This window comes from Amblyraja radiata, chromosome 1, assembly GCF_010909765.2.
Source record: "Amblyraja radiata isolate CabotCenter1 chromosome 1, sAmbRad1.1.pri, whole genome shotgun sequence".
Taxonomy (NCBI): domain Eukaryota; kingdom Metazoa; phylum Chordata; class Chondrichthyes; order Rajiformes; family Rajidae; genus Amblyraja; species Amblyraja radiata.
This window is the reverse complement of record NC_045956.1, coordinates 62,641,784-62,660,955: the sequence shown is the minus strand read 5'-3', so window position 1 is coordinate 62,660,955 and position 19,172 is coordinate 62,641,784. Positions and strand designations below refer to the sequence as shown.

The 19,172-nt window shown below is 43.9% G+C and overlaps 1 protein-coding gene across 1 annotated transcript in view; it reads right to left on the bottom strand.

Moving 5' to 3' along the window:
* Positions 1-13,646, bottom strand: part of dapp1 (dual adaptor of phosphotyrosine and 3-phosphoinositides 1) — a 105,657-nt gene extending 92,011 nt beyond the window's left edge. Inside the window, exon 1 of the mRNA XM_033022860.1 lies at positions 13,425-13,646. Coding sequence (XP_032878751.1) covers positions 13,425-13,498 — 74 coding nt within the window. The 5' untranslated portion in view covers positions 13,499-13,646. The remainder of the gene's footprint in view (positions 1-13,424) is intronic.
* Between the last annotated feature and the right edge of the window lie 5,526 nt (positions 13,647-19,172).

Below are 19,172 nucleotides of genomic sequence, written 5' to 3'. Positions count from 1 at the left end.
CCCAGTCGTGGAGGTTTGCTGGCGTGGTAGGGCATCGAGACAGCTGGCAAGGAACCGGACGCGCTGGAATCTGCCTGCATGATGTTTGACCAGTAATCCTGCGCTGTGGTTTGCTCTCCCACCGTGTCCACGCTCCCTGCTTGCCTGAGCCCCACTGTCCTGCTCACACCGCTCTTCCTCCACCCCTGCCTGACCTCTCTTCCTGGATTAGATGGTGTCTCTCCTTGCCCCGGGCTTTGCCAACCGGTGTCTTAAGGGAAGTATCCCAAACCCGCTCTGCCAGTTGCCCTGACTCCCACCAATGCCTTTTGCCTTAGGCGTGACTCTGCCACCTCCACTGCTTTCCTCTGCCTCCATTTCCTCCCTGTTCTCACCTCGATGCCAGCCGATGACACCTTCTGGTCCCTGGAATCCCTGTACTGCAGAGCTTCGCTTGTTCGTGCCACCATAAACTCTTCCGTGAGGCCACTGAATGGGAGCTGCAAGATGTTACTGGTCCCATACAGTGCTGCACTGTTGAGGCTGCGGGAAGGCCATGCCACCTGCGGAGAAAGCCCCTGATCTTCCTTTCGAGGGACTCAACTGTGGTCAATGGAACAGCGTAAAACCAGCAGAGGCCACAGGACTCGGGGCAGGATGGAATGCTGATAGATCCAGGCCTTGAATCTGCCTGGCAGACCTGACTTATCGACTTTGGTGAGCCAGGCTTCGATGGACTTTTGAAAGGCGGCAGAGTCTTTCAGAGTTGCGTCAAAAAGCTTCCCCAAACACTTGACAGGTTACTCAGTGATGGAGGGAATGGCAGTGGCAGTTCCGGATAGTAAGAAGTGGGATTTGTCAGTCACCTTCCCTTTTCAGCACCATGGACCTTGACTTTGTTGGCTTGAACTCATCCTTGCCCAGGTGATGTTTCTCAGACTGCTTACATCACAGCCAGGTACAGCAAATCCAGCGCACAGGAGCGCAAGAGGCTGCAGAGACTGGTGGACTCAGCCCAGTCTGTCACAGGCACAGCCCTCCCCACCATCGGAAGCATCTGTGCCAGGAGCTGTCTCAAGAAGGCGGCATCTATCATCAAGGATCCCCACCATCTTCCCTCTTCTCACTGTTACCGTAGGGCAGGAGGTACAGAAGCCTGAAGTCCCACACCACCAGGATCAGGAACAGCTACTTTCCGACAACCATCAAGTTCTTGAACCGACCCGCACAACCCTAATCCTAAACCTCGGCAACGGAACGCACCTCTTGCACTATCATCGACTTGTTTTTTTTTCTAATTATGTCTTTGCAGAGTCTTCTTTCTTTTTAACTTAGTTTAATTTAGAGATACAGCACGGAAACAGGCCCTTCAACACCAACCAGCGATCCCTGCACCCCAACACTATCTGACACACACTCGAGACAATTTTACTGAAACCAGTTAACCTACAAACCTGTACATCTTTGGAGTGTGGGAGGAAACCGGAGCACCCAGAGAAAACCCATGCAGGTCACGGGGAGAACGTATAACCTCCGTACAGACGCACCCGAACATAGGATTGAACCCGGGTCTCTGGCGCTGTAAGTAGGTATGTTGCAAAGCCTACCTGAAGCGTCGTTGAAGATCTGCTGCTGAGGGTGTGCGCGATTTTGGCGCCGTTTAGAGGGGGCGGGTTTAAAACGCGATTTTCTCTAAGCTGTTCCAATCGAAAATGTTCAGCCTAGTTAATTATTAACGAAAAATCGCTGGAAGACCCCGTCGCAAAAGTTATTATTAGGTTTAAAGGCCTTGAATAATAGTTATAGTAGTTTAAAAATCAATCTCTAAACCCGCGACCGCCAGCAACCGCAGGGTCTCATAAAGCAAATAGCAGAAGTTAGGTTGTATATTTTTACATTAAAAAGGGCTTCTAAAGATCCATTTATACAAAGTTTAATATTGCGAGTAGCTCAATTTGGGCCCATTATATCGCGCAGTATTTTTCTCGGCATTTGGGGCACAAATCTACCGCAATGTGAACGTTCTAAACCAGCGCGTTCCACAGGGACCCACTGGAAAGCTGATTTAAATGGGCATTTATTTACAGCAATTAAACACTAATTCCTTCCATTTGGCCTATAAATTAATGTAAATGAGATTTAAAAATCATGTTTTATTGTGAATTATTTGTGAATATTATTTGACATTTAGGCTATTTAAAAATGTTAATCATTTATTAAGAAATGGATAGATGTTTAGATCTAGTAATTGAAGTCTGAAATTAGCTACAATTAGGTAACTAACTAATTATATGCTTTAATTTCAGGTCATCCAAGTAAGATTATTTTATATTTGTTTCAGAATGCTTCAATCTATGATAACTGAAAATTTCATTCAGTTCTCTTAATTTTTAAAAAAAGTTATGGGCTTTTGACTGTTCACGATCACAGCTTTTTTGTTATGTCCATAGAAAATCAATAGGGAACAAGATGCTCATTTCCCAGTATGAAAATGGCCATAACTTTTTAAATACTTGAGATATGAAAGTGAATTAGGTGTCAAATTAAACTTATTTTTATGCTTTATCTGATGGGATAAATTACAGACTTGATTTTTAAAATCTCAAAATTTTGTAACATTGCTACTGTAAGGCAGCTGTGCAACCGTGCTGGTAGTTCATGCCAATAAGATGCCCGTCAAATTATAATTATTATTATATCTTGTTTACAATTCATGTATTTGTGTGTGTTTTTGAGTCTAAGTGTCTGTGATGCTGCTGCAAGCAAAATGTTTATTGTCCTGTACCTCACTGTACTTGAACTTGATAATAAAAAGGTTATTTGGACATAGAAGAACATTCCAGTTGCCGCCTCATTCCTCCACTCACAGACCTGCTCACAACAAGCTCATTCTCAACCAGCTCCCATCATCTGTGGCTTATCATTACCCCGATTACATTCATGACAGAAGAATCCCATCCCCGTTATGTGTGAGTTGTCATCTTCATTTTAAAGATAATTTTTCCCTGCATCATACCTATACAAGCTCCAGACCTCAACCTGAAACGCCACTTATCCATGTTCCTGAAACGCCACTTATCCATGTTCCCCAGAGAGGCTGCTTGACCCGCTGAGTTACGCCTACACTTTGTGTCTTTTTTTCCCCTATACAACCCCCATCTGCTTCTCATTCCTTATCAGAAGATTGAGGGGTGATCTTATAGAGGTGTATAAAATCACAAGGTGGAATAGATGTTGATCGACCCACTGAGTTCCTCCCGCACTTTATGTTTTGCTGAAGGATTCAGTATCTGCAGTCCTTTCGTCTCCGAGGAATAAAGGGAAAAGGTTGCCCATCAGGATCCTATCAAATCTTTCCCCTCTCGCCTTAAATCTATGCCCTCTAGCTCATGATTCCCCCACCCTGGGTAATCTATTCCTCTCCTGACGTTATTCTCAGAGTCATCGCGGGTTTCACGTTGGAAATGCCAAGATTTCGAAAGATAGATTATCTGTCTATCGTTGAGCTGCTCTATTGAATCATTGTTTACTCCTGTCAGCTGTGTGTTAGTTCCTTCTTCTGCTCCTGAGAGGCCGACTGACACATCGATGAATAAGCATCTTTTCCACACTGTCACTGCGGCTCCTGCTCTAACTGCAACCTCGGGGGAATTCACAGCCGACTCACACCAGCCTCACGCCAGATCATTGCAAGAAATCTTCCCGTTTACGAGGTAAATTTTTTGCAACAATCAAAAGATATTTTTATCCTTTGAGGTTTAGAGAGGGGTCCAGCAAATCGGCAAATATTGTTTGGGAGGATTATGATGAAACTGTAAGGTGCAATTATCAGGAAAGGCAACATACCAGAGAGAAGTCTGACAGATAATCTATTAGGGCCATATGTTTAGGTTTATTATTGTCACGTGTACAGTGAAAAGCTTTGTATTCAAATCAGATAATACTATACATAAATACAATCAAGTCAAACTCAAGTACAATTGGTAGAGCAAAGGGGAAGATGCAGAGTGCAGAATATAGTTCTCAGAATTGTAGTGCACCAAGTTCCATAGACAAAGTCTAATGTCACAATGGTCATGAGGTAAAAGAGCCACACAGCACGGAAATAGACCTTCGGCCCAACACGTCCATGCTGCCCCATTTACAATAGTCCCACTTGCCTGCGTTGGTCCATATCCCAACCCTAAACTTTTCCTATTCTTGTACCTGTCCAATGTCTCTTAAATATTATGATAGTACCTGGCTCAACTACCTCTTCCGTTAGCTCGTTCCATACATCCACCACCCTCTGTGTAAAAATGTTATCCCGCAGGTTCCTATTAAATCTTTTCCCCTTCACCTTACACCTATGTCCTCTGGTTCTCAACTCTGGGCAAGAAGACTGCTTTTACCCAATCTATTCCTCTCATGATTTTGTACACCTCTATAAGATTCACCCCTCATCCTTCTGCGCACCAAGGAATAAAGTCCTAGGTGTGTTATTGTCATATGTACTGAGTTCATTGAAAAACTTATGTAATGCATGCGTATCCAATCAATCATATATTATACGTAAATACAAGCGTCAAACTCGTATAATAGGTAGAGCAAAGGGAAGATACAGAATTAAGAATATACAGCATTGTAGCGCATCAGTTCCATTGACTAAGTCCAATGCCGCACACGTGTCGAGGTGAAAAGCCATAGAGATGTACAGCACGGAAACAGACCTTTGGCCCAATTCATCCACGCCGCCCCATTTAAACTAGTCCCATTTGCCTGCATTTGACCTTATCCTTCTAAACTTTTCCTATCCATGTACCTGGCCAAATGTCTTTTAAATGTTGCTACAAAATTCAATTACCTCCTCTGACAGCTTTTCCATAACCCACCACCCTGTGTGTGAAAAGGTTGCCCTTGGGTTCCCCTCTCTCCCACCTTAAATCTGTGCCCATTAGTTCCTGATTCTGCTGTAACATATGTTAGGGTTTCCGAATCTGGAACCACTCATGTCTGATAGTCACTCATAAATCTTTAGTTTAGTTTTGTTTATTGTCACGTGCACCCTGGTACAGTGAAAGCTTTTTGTTGCATGCTAACCAGTCATCGGAAAGACAACACATGATTATAATCGAGCCGAGAGGCCTGGGTCAGATCAGCCATGATCATCTTGAATGGGGGGGGGGGGGGGTCAGGATGGAGGGGCGGAATAGTCTACTCCTGCTCCGATTCCTTGCGGAAAGCAAGTTGGGACTTCCTGGATTGTTCTGGAATGCTGACTCAAGGATTCCCTCTGCTCCACAACACTCTCCAGAACCCAACCATTCACAGTGAAGGTCAGTGACTTCCCAAAATGCAGCTCCCTAAGCCTTGCTGGTCCAGGGACAAGCTGTCCCGACTCACCCAGCCCCGGCCGGTCGGAAAGATGAGATTTTGATGAGAGGTCCCAACAACTGTGATGAAGTGGTAGAGTTGCTGCCTCACAACACCAGAGACCCTGGTTTGATCCTGACTAAGGGTGCTGTCTGTATGGAGTTTGGCACGTTCTCCTCGTGACCACACGGGTTTTCCTCCGAGATTCCTGTTTCCTACCACACTCCAAGATGTACAGGTTTGTAGGCTAATTGGCTTGGTAAAATTGTAAATTGTCCCTAGTGTGCAGGAAGTGGATAGTTCCGCTGATGGGGGGCGCTGATTGGCATGGACTTGGTGGGCCGAAGGGCCCGTTTCCACATTGAATCTCTAAACTAAAACATAAATTTCAGACAAGACCACGACTTCTGCTGCTGTTCACAGTTTATCTCTTTCCTCAAGTGGAGATTTTGACTCTTTTTAAAATTTGTCCTGGTCTTTTCTTTCTTCCTGTTCCCCTTCCCTACAATCAGTCTGAAGATGGGTCCCGACCAAACATCACTAAACATGTTCTTCAGAGATGCTGCCTGACCCACTGAGTTACTCCAGCACTTTGTGTCTATTTTGGTATAAACCGACATCTGCAGTATATTTTATTAGACCTTGCTCTTGACACATGAAGAGTTTTTTGCAGGAATGAGAGTGTGGACACCAAATAGGACCGGAATAGAACAAAGAAAAACATAGAATGTAGAACAGTACAACACAGGAAACAGGCTCTTTGGCCCACAATGTCTGTGCTAAAAATAATGCCCACGCCAATTCTCTACTCCCTGCATATATACATATCCCTTCATATCCTTGTAACTATCTAAATGTCTGCTTAAACGCCACTATCGTATCTGCCCCCATCACCACTCCTGGCAACAGTTCCAGACACTCTCCAACCCTCTTGTAAAATACTTACCCTGCACATCACCTCTAAACCTTGCCCTCTCACCTTAAAGCTATGCCCTCTAGTATTGATTATTTCTAACCCTAGGAAATGACAGAACCTTGACATTTCTGGCTGCGCAGCACAGTAGTGGTGCTAGCAGTAGAGTTGCTATCTTACAGCGCCAGAGACCCAGGTTCGATCATAATCATGGGTGCTGTCTGCACAGAGTTTGCACGTTCTCCCTGTGACCACTTGGGTTTCCTCTGGTGCTCTGTTCCCTCCCACTTTCCAAAGACGTGCGGGATTGTAAGTTAATTGGCTTCCGTAAATTGTCCCTAGTGTGAACGATAGAACCAGTGTACTGGGTGATCTGCTGGTCGGCACAGAAACGGTGGCCCGAAGGGCCAGATCCACGCTGTATGTCTTACCTTCTGAACCTTCTGAATTTTGTCGTCGGCAGGGCAGTACAATTTTACATTTTTATCAAGCCAATTAACTTACAAACCTGTACGTCTTTGGAGTGTGGGAGGAAACCGAAGATCTCGGAGACAACCCACGAAGATCACGGGGAGAAGGTACAAACTCCATACAGACAGCACCCGTAGTCGGGTTCGAACCCGGGTCTCTGGCGCTGCATTTTGCCGTAAGGCAGCAACTCTACCACTGTGCCACCGTGACCGCCATCTTAAGTCTAAAGTATGTCTTCTGTCTAAAGCATAAAGGGTAGCAATGATGTATGTGTGGATAATACTGGGTGTAGCACCAGCAATATTGAATATATAACACTACGAATGTATTTTTGCATGATTTTGTGTTATGTATATATTATTTATTCTCAATAGTTTATTTTTGAAAGTAAAATAAGCAACATGAGACACGCTGCACTGACACATCCTCCAGCTGTTTCTCACCAATATCATTGCACGGATGTTCACACTCACTAGTGTCTACAGTTTTTTATCTCCCCCCTCCTCCTGCATGACTCAGGAGTCCGACTGCTCACCCGTCAGTTTCGAATCATACGATTTACGAGAATATCGCCAGGACTCGAGGGCCTGAGATGGATTGAGCAGGCTCGGACCGTATTCCCTGAGGCGCAGGAGGACGAGGGTGATCTTGTAGAGATGTACAAAATCATCTTGGGGATTAGATTGGGTGAATATACATGGTCTTTTTCCCTCCAGAGTAGGGGATCAAGAACCAGAGGACATAGATTTAAGGTGAGGGGAGAAAGGTTTACTGGGAATCTGAAGGGCAATTCTTCACTCATAGCGTTGTGGGTACACTAAGATGCCCCATCTAAGCTAGTCCCACTACCTTGCTTTTGGCCCATATCTCTCTAAAACTTCCCTATCTAAGTACCTGTCCAAATGTCTTTCAAATGTTGTTATGGTACCTGCCTCAACATCCTTCTCTGGCAGCTCGTTCCATACACCCACTGACTTTTTGTGAAAAAGTTGTTCCTCAGCCTCCTATTAAGTCTTTCCCCTCTCACCTTGAATTCATGACCTCTGGTTCTTGATTGCTGTACCCTGTGTAAAAGATTCTGTTCATTCACCCTATCTGTTCCCCTTCTGATTTTATGCACTTCTATAAGATCACCCCTCAGCCTTCTGTGCTTCAAGGAATAAAGTCCTAGTCTGCTCAACCTCTTCCTCAGGCTCCCAAGTCTTGGCAACCCTCGTAAATCTTCTCTGCACTCTTTCCAGCTTAATGACATCCTTCTTATAGCAGAGTGACCAAACCGAACAAAATACACCAAATGCAGCCTCGTCAATGTCTTGTACAACTGTAACATAACATCCCAAGTTCTATACTCAGTACCAATGAGCAATGAAGGCCAATGTGCCAAAAACCCTTCTTCACTATTCCATCCAATTGTGACAGCACTTTCAGGCAACTATGCATCAGTACTCATACAACAGTATGGCACAGGAATCGGCCCATCAGCCCACAATGTCTGTGCCGAACAAAATGCCAAAAACCAACCTTTATTGCCTACACGTATAATCCATGTCCCTCCATTCCTGCATATCCATGTTCCTATCCAAAATGCCACTATAGTATCTGCCTCCACCACCACGCTGGCGGCACGTACCAGGCACTCACCACCCTGTGCATGAAATGAATTTGCCCCTCACATCTGCTTTAATCTTTACCCCTCTCAGCTTAAAGCTAAGCCCTGAAGTCTTTGATATTTTCATCCTGGGAAAAAGATTCTGACTGTCTACCCTGTCCATGCCTGGCATGATTTAATATACATATAAACAGGGGTGGAGTACTGCCGGAGCTCACTGGAGCACTGCTCCGGCACCACTGTAAAAAAAAAAAGGCTAAATAAACATTGGGGAATTTTAACTAGCGGGAATTTAACAGTGGCCGCATATTAAATAAAGGGGATTATAACTGTATAACTTTCCGAGAAAACTATCCAAGTCTGTTCAGCCTCTACAACCCCCTCTGCACCTTTTGCAAAGCCTCAACATCCTTCCTGTATTGGGGCTGCACACAATACCCCAAATGCAGCCTAACCCTGGTTCTATAAAGTAGCATCATGACGTCCTGACTCTTACACTAAATGTCTTGACCTACGAAGGCAAGCAGAGCATATGCCTTTGTTACCACGCTATCTACTTGTGTTGCCTCTTCAGGACCCCAAGACCACGGTGAACATCAATGCTGTGAAGGGTCATGCCATTAATTGAATATTTTCCCCTAACATTGCACCTCCCTATCTGAAATCATATACCCAAGACTATCAATATATGGTCCCAGACACACTAGACGAATGTATGAATAGAAACTCGGATTCAAACAAGTTAATATCATACCTTTATAATACCCTTTTAAATATACAATCCCCATCGTCGGAAGTAATTAGACGAGCTTGGGAAGATGAACTCGGCCTAACAATTTTAAAAGAAAGATGGGAGGAAAGTCTTCTATACATACACAACTGTTCTCTTAACGTTAGGCATTCGCTAATACAATTTAAAATACTGCACAGACTCTATTATTCAAAGTCTAAACTGAATAAAATCTTCCCAAATGTTTCTCCTATTTGTGATAAATGTCTCCTTCAGGAAGCAAGTATAATGCATTCCTTTGCCTCTTGTATAAAGTTACATAATTTCTGGAATTTTTGAAATTTTTTCTAAAATACTTAAAATAAAATTGGACCCCGACATTGAATTGATTACTCTAGGCATGTCTGTCAGAAGCCTGTTTCTGCGCTAACATTATTTCAAAGACGTTTCCTTAATTATGGCCTGATAACGGCAAAAAAACTAATACTTAAATTTTGGAAACGCACATCAGTCCCTATTGTTAAGATGTGGATTACAAACATGTCCGAGACACTACAACTTGAAAATCTTAGACTTGTCTTGTCTGAAAAAGCAGATCATTTTTTCAAGACATGGACACCCTTCACCGAATTCTTACAAGGATAGTATGGCGCAACACAACTTTGGATTTAAATCCAACTATGGGTTGGGTGAGGTGGGTGGGGGGGGGGCACAAGAGGCAGGTATATCACCATCTTTCTCTCTTTTTCTTTTTGTTCTTTTTTTTTTCCTTTTCTTTCTTTCTTTCATTCACTCTGGCTACACTACTTTGGTCGTCTAGGGGTCTTATCTTGGCTACACTACTTTGGTCGTCTAGGGGTCTTATCTTTGCACCTCTCACTTTTTATCTCCCTTGTTCTTTCTCTTTTCTTTTCCTCTATTTTAAAGTTAAAAAGTTAAAATTGAAGCTGTACGTTAACTGTATAATTTTATATGACGATTGTTTTATTCTTGTACATTTGCTTCTAATAAATAAAAAAAATAAAAAATAAAAAAACATTGCACCTCCCAAAGTGCAATACCTCACAATTGCTTGGATTAAACCCTATCTGCCATTTTTCCGCCCATTTCTGTAGCTGATCTATATCCAGCTGTATCTTCTTCCTCACTGTCCATGACTCCAGCATATCTTGGTGTCATCTGCAAACTATTAACCAACCCGTGTACATTTACATCCAAGCCATTTATATACACATCACGAACAACTCCTAAATCCCTCAGCTCTCTACCACAGTCCAGGGCCCTGCTGTTTACTGTGGCCCTGCCCTAGTTTGACTTCCCAAAATGCAACCTCTCACAACTATGGTGAAAGGATTTAATGGGATGACAAAACCAAAATAATGTCATATATTTAATGCTCAGTCACTAAAGGAATTAGGAAATACAGTTATAGAATTATAGTCATACTTCGTGGAAAGAGGGCCTTTGGTGCAACTTGCCCATGCTGACCAGCATGCCCCATCTACACTGTTTTACATGCTATCCAGGAAAATCATACGACAAACAATCATGCCAAACAAGTGTGTACAAGTGTGCACAATCAAGTGTGTAGGAAGGAACTGTAGATGCTGGTTTATAACGAAGATAGACACAAAGTGCTGGAGTAACAGCAGGTCAGGCAGCATTTCTGGAGAAAAGGAAAAGGTGACGTTTTAAGTCGGAACACAGGGCACAGCCTAATAAATAAAGGACGCACCTTTAGAAAGGAGATGAGCGAGATTTCTTTGTGAGTGATGAAGCTGTGGAATTAATTGCCACAAACCATAGTGGAGGACAAGTCATTGGGTAATTTTAAAGCAGAGATTGACAGATTCTTGATTAGTAAGGATGTCAAGGTCATGGAGAGTAGGCAGGAGAATGGGGTTGAGAAAGAAAAAGAGGTCAGCCATTATTGAACGGCAGAATAGACCTCGATGGGCCAAATGGCCCAATTCTGCCCCTACGACTTATGAATTTACGAATATCAAAGACCAGAGGGCATAGCGTTAAGGTGAGAGGGGCAAAGTTTAAAGGACATGTGCAGGGCAAGATGTTTTTTTACACAGAGGCTGGTGGGTGCCAGCAACATACTGCCAAGGATGGTGGTGGAGGCAGCTATGATGTCAGGTACAGGTACAGCATACAGGTACAGCAGGCAATGAAGAAATCAAATGGCATGTTGTCCTTTATAACAAGAGGAATCGAATATAGGAGCAAAGAGGTCCTTCTGCAGTTGTACAGAGCCCTAGTGAGACCACACCTGGAGTATTGTGTGCAGGTTTGATCCCCTAATTTGAGGAAGGATATTCTTGCTATTGAGGGAGTGCAGCGTCGGTTTACAAGGTTAATTCCCTGGATGGCGGGACTGTCATATGCTGAGAGAATGGAGCAGCTGGGCTTGTACACTCTGGAGTTTAGAAGGATGAGAGGGTATCTCATTGAAACATATAAGATTGTTAAGGGCTTGGACACGCTAGAGGCAGGAAACATGTTCCCGATGTTGGTGGAACCAGGGGCCACAGTTTAAGAATAAGGAGTAAGCCATTTAGAACAGAGACGAGGAAACACTTTTCTCACAGTGGTGAGTCAGTTGAATTCTCTGTCTTAGAGGTGGAGGCAGGTTCTCTGGATGCTTTCAAGAGAGAGCTAGATAGGGCTCTTAAAAATAGCGGAGTCAGGGGATATGGGGAGAAGGCAGGAACGGGGTACTGATTGGGGATGATCAGCCATGATCATATTAAATGGCGGTGCTGGCTCGAAGGGCCGAATGGCCTACTCCTGCACCTATTGTCTATTGTCATTGTCATACAGCATGGAAACAGACTTGATGGGTTAAATGGCCTAATTCTGCTTCTGTGACTAATGAATTTATAAACACGTGTGGGTTTGCAGGTTAATTGGCTTCTGTCAATTGTCCCTAGTATGTAGCATAGAACTAGTGTGAATGGGTGATCTATGGTCGGTGGGTCGAGAGGCCTGTTTCCACGCTGTATCTCTTAACTAAACGTACCTTTAGAAAGGAGATAAGAAGGAATTTCTTTAGCCACAGGCTGATGAATCTGTGGCATTAATTGCTGCAGATTGCTGTGGAGACCAAGCTATCTGGAGCATAGATCACCCATGATTGAATGGTGGAGTAGACTTGAGCCGAATGGCCTAATTCTGCCCCTATAACCTATGACCTTAAACTTAACCTCGACTAAACTAAAACTAAACACCATTCCTGGCCGCGTGTCGTTGGTTGGGGCCCAGCCACCAGGATTCTATGACCCGAGATGCTGTTCAACAGATGGTTTGGGGGGGTTTTTCCACTTCTTAAATCAAAGTCGCTGCACTTCCGCATGTCAGATGATTTGAGGAAGGTACCAAGAGAGCTATTACTGTTCCGGTTCACTGGGCACAATTTCAACAGCGGGTAGAATGGTTTTACAGGACTGGCGTGTAAACATCAACAGGGCTACAAACACAGCCAACTATTTCATGAGGGCAATCAATAGAGCCATAGAGCTGGATGGCACGGAGACAGGCCCTTCGGCCCATCTTGTCCATACGAGCCAATATGGTGCACTCGGTTAGTCCCACTTGCCTGCATTTGGACCACATCCCTCAAAACCCCTTCTTATCTATAGGTAGACACAAAATGCTGGAGCAACTCAGCAGGACAGGCAGCATCTCTGGAGAGAAGGAATGGGTGACGTTTCAGGTCATGGCCCTTCTTATCTTTTGTCCAAATTTGTTTTAAAAATCGTAAGTGCAACTGTAGCTTCCTCTGGCTGTTCATTCCACGCACGGCTACCTCGGAGTGAAAAAAGTTAACCCTTGAGGTCCCTCTTAAATTTCTCCCAAAACACAAAACAGTGTAGAAAGTCAGAAAAATGCAGAAAACTTTCAATAAATATGCAATAAACTTTCAAAACACAATAAATGTAGAATAACATTTCAAAATATGCAATAATCTTTCAACAAATTCAGTAAATATGAAATCATGTGCCAATATTTTTCAATAAATATATAATTCTTCTAATGGTTTTTCACTGTTTCAATAAATAGGCAATAATTTTCCATGGTTTCAATAATTTGCTATAAAAATACTGCAATTTTCAACGATTTTTCAATATTTTTCCTGTAAATTTGCAGTCATTTTCAATAAACGTTCAATGAATACGTTTTAAACAACCTGCAATAATCATGCTGCAAGTGTCTGTAACTTTCCCCCAGATCAGCAACCTGTAACTCTGCGCCTGAGATGTGCACAAAATCGGCCGGTGCTGGGAATCAAAGAACAGTGATAACCAAGAGAAGTGGCCGGGACAGAGAAGCGACTCAGAGTCAGAATCGGAGCTAGGACTCACTCGAGTTCGGCCAGGTTGTCGGTGTGTGGCCGCTCGTCGCCTTGGCAGGACCAGTTTGCTGAGGTGTTGGTCATGTCGGTAATGGGGCGGGCGGGTAGACGGGTGTCTCCTCTCCCCGCTGGGACCTCCGCTGTCCCGCCGCCGCTCCGGCTCCGGCTCCGGCTCCTGGCCCCCGGCAGCTGCGGAAGTTTCAGTGCGGGCAGCGCCTCCCCGCTAACTTGCTGTGTCTGCGCTGCACGCTGGGAGCAGGGTGCACTGAACTGAACAGCCCAGCGGTGTGAAATGTAGGAAGGAACAGCAGACGCTGGCTTCCACAGAACACACACACACACACAAAGTGCTGGAGTCACTCAGCGGCTCGGGCAGCATCTCTGGAGAAAAGGGATAGGTGTAAACCAGCTGTTTCTCACCAATTATCATTGCACGGATGTTGACACCCACTAGTGTCTACAGCTTTTTATCTCCCCCTCCTCCTGCATGACTCTGGAGTCCGACTGCTCACCCTTCAGTGTCCAATCATACGATTTACGAGAATATCGCCAGGACTCGAGGGCCTGAGATGGATTGAGCAGGCTCGGACCATATTCCCTGGAGCACAGGAGGATGAGGGGTGATCTTATAGAGATGTACAAAATCATCTTGGGGATTAGATTGGGTGAATATACAGAGTCTTCCCCCCCCCCCCCCCCCCCCCCCCCCCAGAGTAGGGGAATCACGAACCAGAGGACATAGGTTTAAGGTGAGGGGAGATAGGTTTACTGGGAATCTGAGGGGCAATTCTTCACTCATAGCGTTGTGGGTAGACTAAGATGCCCCATCTAAGCTAGTCCCACCTGCCTGCTTTTGGCCCATATCTCTCTAAAACTTCCCTATCTAAGTACCTGTCCAAATGTCTTTCAAATGTTGTTATGGTACCTGCATCACCGTCCTCCAATGGCAACTCATTCCATACACACACTGACTTTTGTGTGAAAAAGTAGTTCCTCAGCCTCCTATTCCCCTCTCATCTTGAATTCATGTCCTCTGGTTCTTGATTGCCGGACCCTGGGTAAAAGATCCTGTTCATTCACTCTATCTGTGACAATAAATGTCATTTGTCCTAGTCTGCTTAACCTCTCCCCTCCCTCGGGTTCTCAAGTCATGTCAACACCCTCGTAAATCTTCTCTGCACTCTTTCCAGCTTAATGACATCTTTCTTATAGCAGAGTGACCAAAACTGAACAAAATACTCCAAATGCAGCCTCATCAATGTCTTGTACAACTGTAACATAACATCCCAAGTTCTATACTCAGTACCAATGAGCAATGAAGGCCAATGTGCCAAAAACCCTTCTTCACTATTTCATCCAATTGTGACAGCACTTTCAGGTAACTATGCATCAGTACTCATACAACAGTATGGCACAGGAATCGGCCCATCAGCCCACAATGTCTGTGCCGAACAAAATGCCAAAACCAACCCTTATTGCCTACACGTATAATCCATGTCCCTCCATTCCCTGCATATCCATGTGCCTATCCAAAAATGCCACTATAGTATCTGCCTCCACCACCACCCCTGGCGGCACGTACCAGGCACTCACCACCCTGTGCCTGAAATAAATTTGCCCCGCACATCTGCTTTAATCTTTGCCCCTCTCAGCTTAAAGCTAAGACCTGAAGTCTTTGATATTTTCATCCTGGAAAAAAGGTTCTGACTGTCTACCCTGTCCATGCCTGGCATGATTTAATATACATATAAACAGGGGTGGAGTACTGCCGGAGCTCACCGGAGCACTGCTCCGGCACCACTGTAAAAAAAAAAGGCTAAATAAACATTGGGGAATTTTAACTAGCGGGGAATTTAACAGTGGCCGCATATTAAATAAAGGGGATTTTACGGAAGAGAAGTTGGTGGTAGATAAGATAATAATTTATGTGAAGATTCAACCTTCTTTAACTTCCTATATATTTAAAAGCTACACAGGATTTGTATTGATCTACTAACCATGTCATACCCCACGTGTGAGGATATTGTGAGTATCGACACGTACACTTCCTGTCCAATCATTTCTGCGAGAGAAACAGTACAAGGCAGAGTTGCCAACCTACTGCTTTTGATACTAATATTCTGCGATATTTGTGGCTTTAGCAATAGTCCATTAGACATCCTTTTTTTAATACTTGATTACTTGGCTGAGTTGGTTCCAATATAGGTGGCTAAAATGCAAAAAAACGTATTTGCTTTCAGTAAATTCTGGTACTTTTATAACTACAGCTTAGCAACACTGCTAAGCATTGCAGGCCCTGCTGTCGGCTCTGACTCAGTCGCATTAGTAAGGCTATATCTGTAGTTGTCCGTGCCACTCCGTAAATTAACTAAAGTTAATTTTTCACACTAACAACCCTATGGCTTCTATGCAAACAACGTTAACTTCTTTCTTTTCTAAACAAGTTGAGGAATGTAACAAGAATAACGTACAAGAGACTGATTATAGTAAAAGTGACAAAAGCTGTGTTTCGCCTGCTTCTAGTTCAAATTTTCTAACCAGGTCCAAATGTAGTTCTGAAAGTAATGATGTTTTGAAGTCAGGCTTGTATCCCTGTTCAAGTGTTGAAGGGTTTCGACCCGAAACGTTGCTTATTTCCTTCGTTCCATTGATGCTGCCTCACCCGCTGAGTTTCTCCAGCATTTTTGTCTACCAGCAATCTGACACTTTTCGCTTCTGAGGATTTGAGGCTTCTGAGGATTTGAGGCAAATGAATGGCAAATGTACCAAATGTCCTACTATGGAGCCGGTCGAAGTACACACTTGAAGTCTCTCAGATCACAAACTATAAGGAAGGCGATCCCCATTTAATGTTTCTAGATCTAATTGAACTGCCTGATCAGAAAGCTGCTACTATTGCTAAACATCTATTGAACTGTCTCAGTAACCATGGGTTTGATGACTCTAACTTGAAACAGAACATTGTAGCATTTACACGTGATGGGGCGAGCGTAATGCTTGGTGTCAAATCTCAAGGAACATTACCCTGATGTGATAATTTGGCATTGTCTTAATCACAGAAGACAACTTGCAGTAGGTGATTCGGTGAGAGAAGTCGATGGAATTAATCATTTTCAATCATTTAAGGACAAATTGTACTCTGTTTACAGTAGATCACCTCTAAATCAAAAGAGAGTATCTGAATGTGCCTCTCAACTAGAACAACAAATTTGCAAAATAAGCCGTGTTCTGGGCACCAGGTGGGTAGCTAACTCCTTTCAAACAGTTTCAGCAGTGTGGCAAAATTATGAAGCACTGTGTTCATTTTGATAAAAAGCAATGAAGGATGAAACAAGATTTGGGAGCGACAGAAAAACCTATGAAGGTCTGTTGACAAGACCCTCTTCAGAACAGTTTCTATTGGATTTAGCTCTAATGTCTGACACGTTGCATGAACTTGGTTTACTGTCAGTGTTTACAGAAACGCACTACCATGATTGTTTATGCAGATAAACTGATCCAACCGAGCATAAGATCACTGCATGGACTGAAAGTGCAAACTGGTACAAAAAGTCTAGAAGCTCAAGAGGCAGTGGAAAAGGGGAAGTTTGGAGAAATTATCTCAACAAGCAACAACAACACCATCTCCATCAATCAACAGTTTATAACTACTTATAAACAATTTGCAGCACCATATGTTCACCACAACATCCTTGAAAGGTTCTCATTCTTCTGAACCTCATGGTATGTATAAATCCCTGCTAAATGAATTGTGTGTCCCTAGTAAATGCTGTTGGCCTGCTGAAATACCACCTAATTATGGAGAAGCTGCAATATAATTTCTCTGTAAGCGGTTTAAGCTTTCTTCTTCTTCTGTAATAAATGCCTTCACAGATCATGTGGAGGATGGTGGACGCCACATCCCCCAAGATATAGGCCCATTACTGAGCTGTTCACAAGTTTTTCCTATTAGTACTGATAGTACTGTGTGAGAGGGGATTCAGTCACATGAACGATAATAACACCAACACGCTCAAGAATTCTCATAAATCATGTATCAGCACTTATGTTTGTTAAACTACACGGTCGGACCTCCTCTGGTTCAGTGGAATCCTGAGCCGTACGTCACATCATGGCTGCGGTGCCACAGATCAGCTGAAGACACCAGGACAAGAGTTGCTTCAGACCCACAAACACATATTATGCCCGACCCTTTGTGGAAATTATTATGAAACTTGGTAAGTAGGTAATTACTTGTAAATTGGTAAAATACATGATTACCGCCTTTTTCTTTACTTGCTTGATAATTATATTTCATGATAATTAGTGAGTACAACCGTGCAATATTTTGTCATATTATTAAATTAAGTATTGTATGTTTTATTGTACTAGTTATACACTGGGATGTAGTGATAGGCTATAACCTTGTTTGACCCTCTCGGGAGACTAGCTTGCCCCCCCCCCCCCCCCCCTCAAACAGAACCTGAAATGACGCCCCTGTTTGACAGCTCCGGCACCTAAAACATTAGCACTGCAACACTGGTTATAGATTTCTAACAGGTCTCCACTCAGCCTTTAACTTTGCAGAGTCTGTTCAGCCTCTTCAGGACCAGGCTGCTGAGGTGTTGGTCATGTCAGTAGGGGGGCGGGCAGATAGGGGTCTCCTCTCCCCGCTGGGACCTCCGCTGGTCCGCTGCCGCTCCGGCTCCGTTACCCCGGCAGCTGAGGAGAACCTGCGGAAGTTTCTGTGCGGACAGCGCTGCCCCGCTAACTTGCTGTGTCTGCGCTGCAAGCTGGGAGTAGGTTGCACAGAACAGCCCAGCGGTGTGAAAGTGTAGGAAGGAACTGCAGACGCTGGCTTACACAGAACACACACACAAAGTGCTGGAGTCACTCAGTGGCTCGGGCAGCATCTCTGGATAAAATGAATAGGTGTAAACACAAGTGCTGCCTCATGTTTGATCCAAACTCCGACCTGTGCAGACCGTACACTCATAGCCCATTGTAGACTCCGACTTACAGAGGTGTACACGATCATGAGAGGAATAGATCAGATAAATGCACAGAAGTCTCTTGACCAGAGGACATTGGTTTAAGGTGAGGGTGGAAGATTTAATAGGAACCTTAGGAGTAACTTTTTTTTTACACATAGAGTGGTAGGTGAATGGAAGGAGCTGCCGGAGAAAGTAGTTGAGGCAGGGACTATGGCAACGCTTAAGAAAGGCACATTTAGACAGGAATGTGGATAGGATAGGTTTAGAGGGATATGGGCCCAACGTGGGCAGGTATGACTAGTGTAGGTTAGTGTGGGCAAGTTGGGCTGAAGGGCTTCATTCCTTGCTGTTGACTATTCTCTGAGTGAAACAGCTCACCCTTGAGGTCCCTCTCAAATCCCTCCCAGAAAGTCAGAAATATGCAATGAATCTGCAATAAATACGCAAGAAGCGTTCTCTAATTCATGCACCAAATACATCGCTGGAGGTTTAAACGTCCCCAAAATATACAGGTACATGTTTGAGCATGTGTAAACATGTGCAAACATGCACTCACACATGGTCAAACAGAACAAGATGCAAAAAATTACAAAACTTTACTGAGATGAAACTACATGCACATAGGTAATGATGAAGATATTTTGTTGCATGTACCCAGGAACAGTGAAATTCTTTGTTTTTGCATTCAAAGTGCACAAAGGCGTCGACAAAAAATACTGTTTAAATAATGTTGGACCCTTCTTTGTCTCCCCTGCACCGGGCCCCCGTTGTTCTCAGTGGCCCCC